At 47.0% G+C, this 7,367-nt stretch overlaps 1 protein-coding gene across 1 annotated transcript; it reads right to left on the reverse strand.

Moving 5' to 3' along the window:
- Positions 1-2,700: 2,700 nt before the first annotated feature.
- LOC137320638 (putative nuclease HARBI1) lies at positions 2,701-3,540 on the reverse strand. Its single transcript, XM_067982318.1, has one exon. The coding sequence runs from the start codon at positions 3,538-3,540 to the stop codon at positions 2,701-2,703; it is 840 nt and encodes a 279-aa protein (XP_067838419.1).
- Positions 3,541-7,367: the final 3,827 nt, after the last annotated feature.

A 7,367-nucleotide genomic window follows, 5' to 3' on the forward strand; every position in this document is an offset into this window, starting at 1 on the left:
GTTCATCCGTTGTCGCAGAGTCTGCATGGTCTCGCCAATGTACCATGCTCTGGGGCATCCTTTCCTGCAACGTATGAGGTAGACAACGTTGGCCGAGTCACAGAGTATGAACCATGTACCTGGTGGGTGGTGTCCTCTCAAGTGATGGTGGTATCTGTGTCGATGATCTGGCATGTCTTGCAGAGGTTGCCGTGGCAGGGTTGTGTGGTGTCGTGGACGCTGTTCTCCTGAAAGCTGGGTAATTTGCTGCGAACGATGTTCTGTTTGAGGTTGGGTGGCCGTTTGAAGGCGAGTAGTGGAGGCGTGGGGCTGGCCTTAGCGAGTTGTTCGTCGTCATCGATGACATGTTGAAGGCTGCGGAGAACATCGCGTAGTTTCTCCGCTCCGGGGAAGTACTGGACGACGAAGGGTACTCTGTTGGTTGCGTCCCGTCTTTGTCTTTTGAGGAGGTCTATGCGATTTTTCGCTGTGGCCCGTCGGAACTGTTGATCGACAAGTCGAGTATCATATCCCGTTCTTATGAGGGCGTCTTTCAGCGTCTGTAGGTGTCCATCGTGTTCCTCCTCGTCTCTCTCTCTCTCTCTCTCTGTCTTTGGGTTCGGACCATTTGTATATTCAGTAGTCCTGTATGTATTGTCTCTCTGTCTGATTGCCTTGACAACGGGCAGTTGGAAAGATTATCTGTAATCACCAGGCATTGTTCTCTGACTATATATGTGGTAACCTTCAAGGAATTCCACACTCACCTGACGAAGGAGAAAGCCTCCGAAAGCTTGTGATTTTCAAATAAAACTGTTGGACTATAACCTGGTGTTGTAAGATTCCTTACTTTTTTAGCTCTCTAATCTAGGGCAGTGGATTAAACTAAGAACTGGGAAACTTTAACTTGCTATTACTTTATTAAATTAATAACTTAAACTAGGTAAACTAATTACCCAATACAACTAAAAATATCGATTGAATAAAAACTTTAACTAATTAAATATATAAAACAAGGCTAGATGGGGATGGCAGGGCAGGTGATGTGCTGTAACTACAGCATGTGGGAGTTTGTGGAGAGCAGCATGATCCCAGGCAACCACATCTGCAGGAAGTATCTGCAGCTCGAGGAACTCCAGGTTGTCCTCCAAGGCCACCTGCATGCTCCTCAATTGAAGGTCAGCAGCCTTCGACCACCCATGCTCCAGTCACTGGGGATGCACCTCATATAAGCACCAGGAAATGAAAAGGCACACGAACAACAGGCACTAAGGGAATGCACAAGAGTGAATAGTCCAGTTCTGTTTGCATAATTGTAGGGTGTTTTGGGGGTGTTCTCACCCTATTGATCGGTGCCGATATCGGGTCCCCGGTCTAGCCCAGGAACACCTATACCTCACGGATCGGGGTCCGGGAGAAACAGGACTTATGCTAACGCACTCGGTGATGGATCACGTAGCCGAATAGCACAGAGAACACACAAACTCGGTGTTTGATTTTTGAATTGGAAGGTTGGTTTTATTGTACCGCCAACGCGAAGAAAATGATGATTAAAATGGTCCTACGCAGTACATTGGGTTACACACACACTACAGTACACTACCCCATTAAACTAAGAGGTTGGTTGGGACCCTAGAGACACCTATCACACACACACACACACACACACGCACACACGTGGTCGAGGCTCACCAATCCTTGCGCACTTGCAGGTCTGGCTGACCTGTTCTCTCCTGTAGGGTTCGTTGGTTTCGCTGGAAGCCGCTCTCCTCTCTGGAGAGCTCGGGTGGCAGAGGAATCAGCCCAAAGGTCAGGGCTGAGTTGCACGAGTGAGGAATCCGAGAGGTAAAAAAGGAAAAAGGGGTTTCGGGCTTCCACTTTTATACCCCTCTCTTATAATAGTTTTTAACGTTAACAAGGTTACTTCAATGTTCATTTAAAAGTTATTTCGAAGCCTCTTAAAAGTCCTTGATGGGTTTCGATAGCCCCTCATCTTGCTGCAGTTGCCTCTTTCGATGGGCTATTGTTCTTCGAATTAATGCTGATTGTTGATCACCTGCTATACAGGGCTCCTTTTGTATCCAACATTCTAGGTGTTGATCGGTTTTGCTTTAAAACAAAGACAAGGCCCCACCATGTCTGGAGATGTGGTTCACTGGGTGGTGGCTGTTTAATTCAACTTTGTTTTTCTACCCACATTCCACTGTGTTTTTTTGATTCATTTGGTGACCTTTCAACTGCATTTTCCATCTTAGAATTTTGGTCAATGGCCAATTTTTACAGACTCAGGGAAAAGGTGGAATTCACTGAATTCTACATAATTTAATTTGTTAATTGATAAATCTGACTTTGAATTTGCATTTGGTGGTGGTTTTTATTTGTGCGATGAGCTGAGGGGGACACCACTGTGTAACCAGATGGTGGGCAATTTGATAGTTATGTAGGACTGGACAGGTGGGCAATGTAGGACTGCTGGTGAGTTGGGGGATGTAGTTCACATCATTGATAGTGGGCATGGATCAGGCGAGCACGCAGAGCGCTTGCAGACAAGGCGTGTGTTCCCTGTTGCACCCTTGCATCATCCTCCACTTCCTCTTCTGGCTCCACCCCCTCCTCTTCCTCCTCCTAGTCAGCCTCTTCCTCCTCCTCAGTCTCTTCCTCCTCAGCCTCTTCCCCCTCCACCTCTGGCTCAGGGTCTTCTCCGATCATTGGTGGCTAGGACTAGTCCCTCACGATGGCGAGGTTGTGCAGCATGCAGCATACCACCACGAATCTACCCACCCGCTCAGGGGAGAACTGCAGGGCTCCTCCAGAACGGTCCAGGCAGCGGAAATATTGTTTCAGGAGGCCTATGGTGTGCTCCACGATGTTGCATGTGACAGCATAGCTCTCAATGTAGGCCTGCTCTGCACGTGTGTGTGGGTTCCTGACCGGAGTCATGAGCCACCACTTGAGGGGATAGTCCTTGTCGCCAAGTAGCCAGCCTTCGACCTGCCGAGCCAGATGAAAGATAGCTGGCATGTTGGACTGCTGCATTACGAAGGCGTTGTGACTGCTCCCAGGGTAGAGGGCATCGACCTCCATGATTCGATACGTGTGGTTGCACACCAGCTGCATGTGCACGAAGACGGCTGAGTTGATATGAGGGGCACGCAGGACAATGTGCGTGCAGTCAATGGCACCCTGCACCATGGAGAAGTCAGCAATGCGAGCGAGCCCCTGTGCTCGTTCGTTCTGCTTGTCTCTATCAAGAGGGAAGGTGATGAACCTATTCCTTATCTCGTACAATGTGTCTGTGACCACCCTTATGCAGCAGTGCACTACATACTGCGAGATGGTGCACATGTTGCCAGCAGAGGCCTGAAATGATCCTGAGCCGTAGAAGTTCAGCGCCATGGTTACCTTCACAGCCACAGGCAATGCTATCTTTGCCCTGCTCTGTAGTTGTGGCCACAGCAGTTGACAGATCTCCATCACGGCCTCTTTGGTGAACGTCAGCCGTCGGATGCAATGCTCCTCGCTCTTGTTGAGGTATGAGAATTGGTCCCGGAAGGCCCTCATTGAATATAGCCTCCTGCTCAGTACCCTGCGTCTCCTCATCCTCCCCCTCCTCGCAGCTTGACCTGCTTTGCGTGGCCTCTCTGCATGCTCCCAGTCATGCTCAATGCCCAGCGGGAGCCCTAACAGACCACCCATGGTTGGCAGGAATGTTGTTCAATCAGGGTTGTAACTTTCCAAAGCGTAAGGCAGTACCTGCCAAACCACTCTCAAATGTATTCCAGGAGCTCTCAGTAAGTATAGGGAACTTCAAAAAACACTTTCTATTCCACTAACAGCCAGATGCAATAATCCAGCAACTAACCTGCAACACTTGCATGGTCCCTTTAAATAGCCCTGGTGGAGGGTCATCCAGGCCGTCTAAGACATGTTCAGGTGTGCGTGGTTAAGGCTGTGCGTTGAGTTGAGTGTTAAGTTCCAAAACAGCGTCGATCACTTTAAATTAGCATTGCACACTGGTTGTATGCATTTTCTCCCTACTCTACATGCTGCCGGCATTCGCTCTCTCCGCACCCGCTAATACCTACACCAAGATGGCATCCGGTGCAAGTCACGCTGGAAACGTGCATGCACAGCCAAGACACCATCTTGGCACTTTGAGAGGCCGCGTAGAGCTGAAACAATGGGTGCTACACGGCCCAATTTCTAGCTCAAAAACTCCACAGGAAAAGTGATCCATCCATGGCTAACTAGAGAAATTAAGGATAGTATTTGATTAAAAGAAGAGGCCTGTAAAGTTGCCAAGAAGAGTAGTAAGCCTGAGGATTGGGAGAGTTTTAAAAACCAGCAAAGGGTGACCAAAAAATTGATCAAGAGGGAGAAAATAGAATATGAAAGTAAAATAGTGAGAAATTTAAAAAGAGATTTTAAGAGCTTTTACAAGTTTGTAAAAAGGAAGAGAGTAGCAAAAGTGAATGTTGGTCCCTTAGAGGCTGAGACAGGAGAAATTATAATGGGGATTAAGGACGTTAAACAAATATTTTATATGTCTTCACAGTAGATGGCACAAAAAACATACCAGAAATAGTGGGGAACCAAGGGTCTAATGAAAGAGAGAAACTTAAAGTAATTAATATTAGTAAAGAAAAAGTGCAGGGGAAATTAATAGGACTAAAAGCCAACAAATCCCCTGGACCTGATGGCCTACCTCCTAGGGTTCTAAAAGAGTTGGCTGCAGAGAGAGTGGATGCATTGATTATGATGTTCCAGAATTCCCTAGATTCTAGAATGGTCCCAGTGGATTGCAAAGTAGCAAACATAACCCAGCTATTCAAGAAAGGAGGGAGAGAGAAAACAGGGAACTAAAGGCCAATTGGCCTGACATCAGTCGTCAGGAAAATGCTGGAATCCATTATTAAGGACTTGTTAACAGGACACTTAGAAAATCATAATATGATTAGGCAGAATCAACATGGCTTTATGAAAGGGAAATCATGTTTGACAAATCTATTAGAGTTTTTTGAGAATGTAACTAGCAGGGTAGATAAAGGGGAACCAGTGGATGTAGTATATTTGGATTTTCAAAAGGCATTCGAAAAGGTGCCACATGAAAGGTTATTACACTAGATAAGGGCTCATGGGGTTGGGGGTAATATATTAGCATGGATAGAGGATTGGTTAACGGACAGAAAACTGAGAGTAGGAATAAACGGGTCATTTTTGGGTTGGCAGGCTGTTACTAGTGAGGTGCTGCAAGGATCAGTGCTGGAGCCTCAGTTATTTATAATCTATATTAATGACTTGGATGAAGGGACCGAGTGTAATGTATTTGAGTTTGCTGACGATACAAAGCTAGGTGGGAAAGTAAGCTGTGAGGAGGACACAAAGAGTCTGCAAAGGGATATAGAAAGGTTAACTGAGTGGGCAAGAAGGTGGCAGATGGAGTATAAAGTGGGGAAATGTGAAGTTATTCACTTTGGTAGGAAGAATAGAAAAACAGAAAATGGTGAGAAACTATTAAATGTCAGTGTTCAGAGGGATTTGGGTGTCCTTGTACATGAACGCAGAAAGTTAACATGCAGGTACAGCAAGCAATAAGGAAGGCAAATAGTATGTTGGCCTTTATTGCAAGGGGGTTGGAGTACAAGAGTAAGGAAGTCTTGCTGCAGTTGTACAGGGCTTTGGTGAGACCACACCTGGAGGATTGCTCCTACTTCTTATGTCCTTATGAGAGGAGGCAACATTGCGGGTATTGGTTGAGGAGGGGCCAACGGGTGAGACGTGGGAGCGCTTTGAAAGAAGGTCCAACTTCCATGTCCCCTTTCACCATCATCCATCTCCTGGGTCAGCGCAACATCACTCCCACCACTCTGCTGGCCAGCAGGCTGGTGAGCAAATGTGCTGCGTTGTAAGACCATGACTAACGTATCTGCCTGCCTGTTTAAGGCGGCAGACAGGTTGGCATCCAGATTCCGCATGGCCATTGTCATGGCCTGCCTGGTCTCATTCGAGAGCCGTACTTGAAGCTCAATGGAGGCTACCACTCTCTCGATCACAGACATCCCCACACTTACCTGCACCACCAATCAATTAGCGATGGAGTTGGATTCCTCCATCCCCTCTGTTATTGTGGAGTGTGCATGGCATGATTTCCAGAACTTGCAAAGATGCAGCTGTACCTCCGTTATTCTCATTCTCAACGGTGGCCCCCGGGGTTCAACATCTGTGTCCAGCTGAGCAGAGCTTGGAGAGGAGTGCACCCTCCGACGTGGACTCTCCATAGCTGCCCCTGCCATCAATGTCTGCTTGACCTCACTTGTGAGTGGTGAATCACCAGATGACAACCCAACTAACTGTCTAACAGGACCCGCCAAAGTGCGAGTATCAGCGCTGGTGCATGGCTGTATGTCATGTGACGGTGCATCCTCAGAAGGAATGAGATGCTCTGTGGAAACACTTTCTTCCATCGAGGCTCCTTCCCCTTGAAGGTGTGAAGGCCCTGGAGGAGTGATGTGGTGGGGTAGGCTTGCCAAGACAGAATGAAAGGGGGGGTATTGTATTTCCCAGATTGTGGGTGAATCAGCAAATGTATTCGCTTTTCCTGATCTGGTTAGGTCATTAAATTGCTTTCTGCACTGCAGCCAAGACCTGGGCACTGTGCTCCTGATGCTCACTTCTCCTGCCACCTCCAGCCACATCTTCTTGGTGACAGAACTGAGCTTCTTCCTCCCATCGCTTGGGTAAATTTCCTCCCCCCTACTTCTCACTGTACCCAGCAGTACTTCCAGTGAAACATCAATAAATCTAGGCACTACCTTTGCTCTCCTTGACTCCATTTCTCCTTTCTCCTTCAAAATCCATTCTTGGACTGGCCCTTTAAGTAGTGGGCTTTAAATCATGACGTTCTTGTGCAAGGTAGGCCCGCTGCGCAGATTGGAGACGAGAAACCTGGAAGTAAAATTAATTGACTGCAATCAAAATACGATTGCATTGGCGCACACTTTATTTCCGGGTTCCCCACGCACAAATCCACCCACGCGCTGACTTCCCGTCGCCATGCTAAAATCATGGCCAAGAAAGCAAGGCCTGCAAACTGATAAGAGATTCATTAGTGTTTAAAATAACTCATAATGGTATGATGGTCAAACAGCAGACTTTGATGGAAAGCCGTATAAAACAGCGCATTCTACAAGGGTTTCAGAAGAACCATTTGTGACATCAGGACAAGACAGCATAGGAGAGGAACCTTCTTTTTTCCCCAAGAACAAAGAACTTGATCATTTCTTTGTCGAGTTGTACCTGCTAGAAAAAGGTTGTATGTAAAGCTAATACTTTCTGGTAAAAATGTTGTGTTCATAGAATCATGGAATCATAGAAAATTACGGCACAGA

This window comes from Heptranchias perlo, chromosome 4, assembly GCF_035084215.1.
Source record: "Heptranchias perlo isolate sHepPer1 chromosome 4, sHepPer1.hap1, whole genome shotgun sequence".
Taxonomy (NCBI): domain Eukaryota; kingdom Metazoa; phylum Chordata; class Chondrichthyes; order Hexanchiformes; family Hexanchidae; genus Heptranchias; species Heptranchias perlo.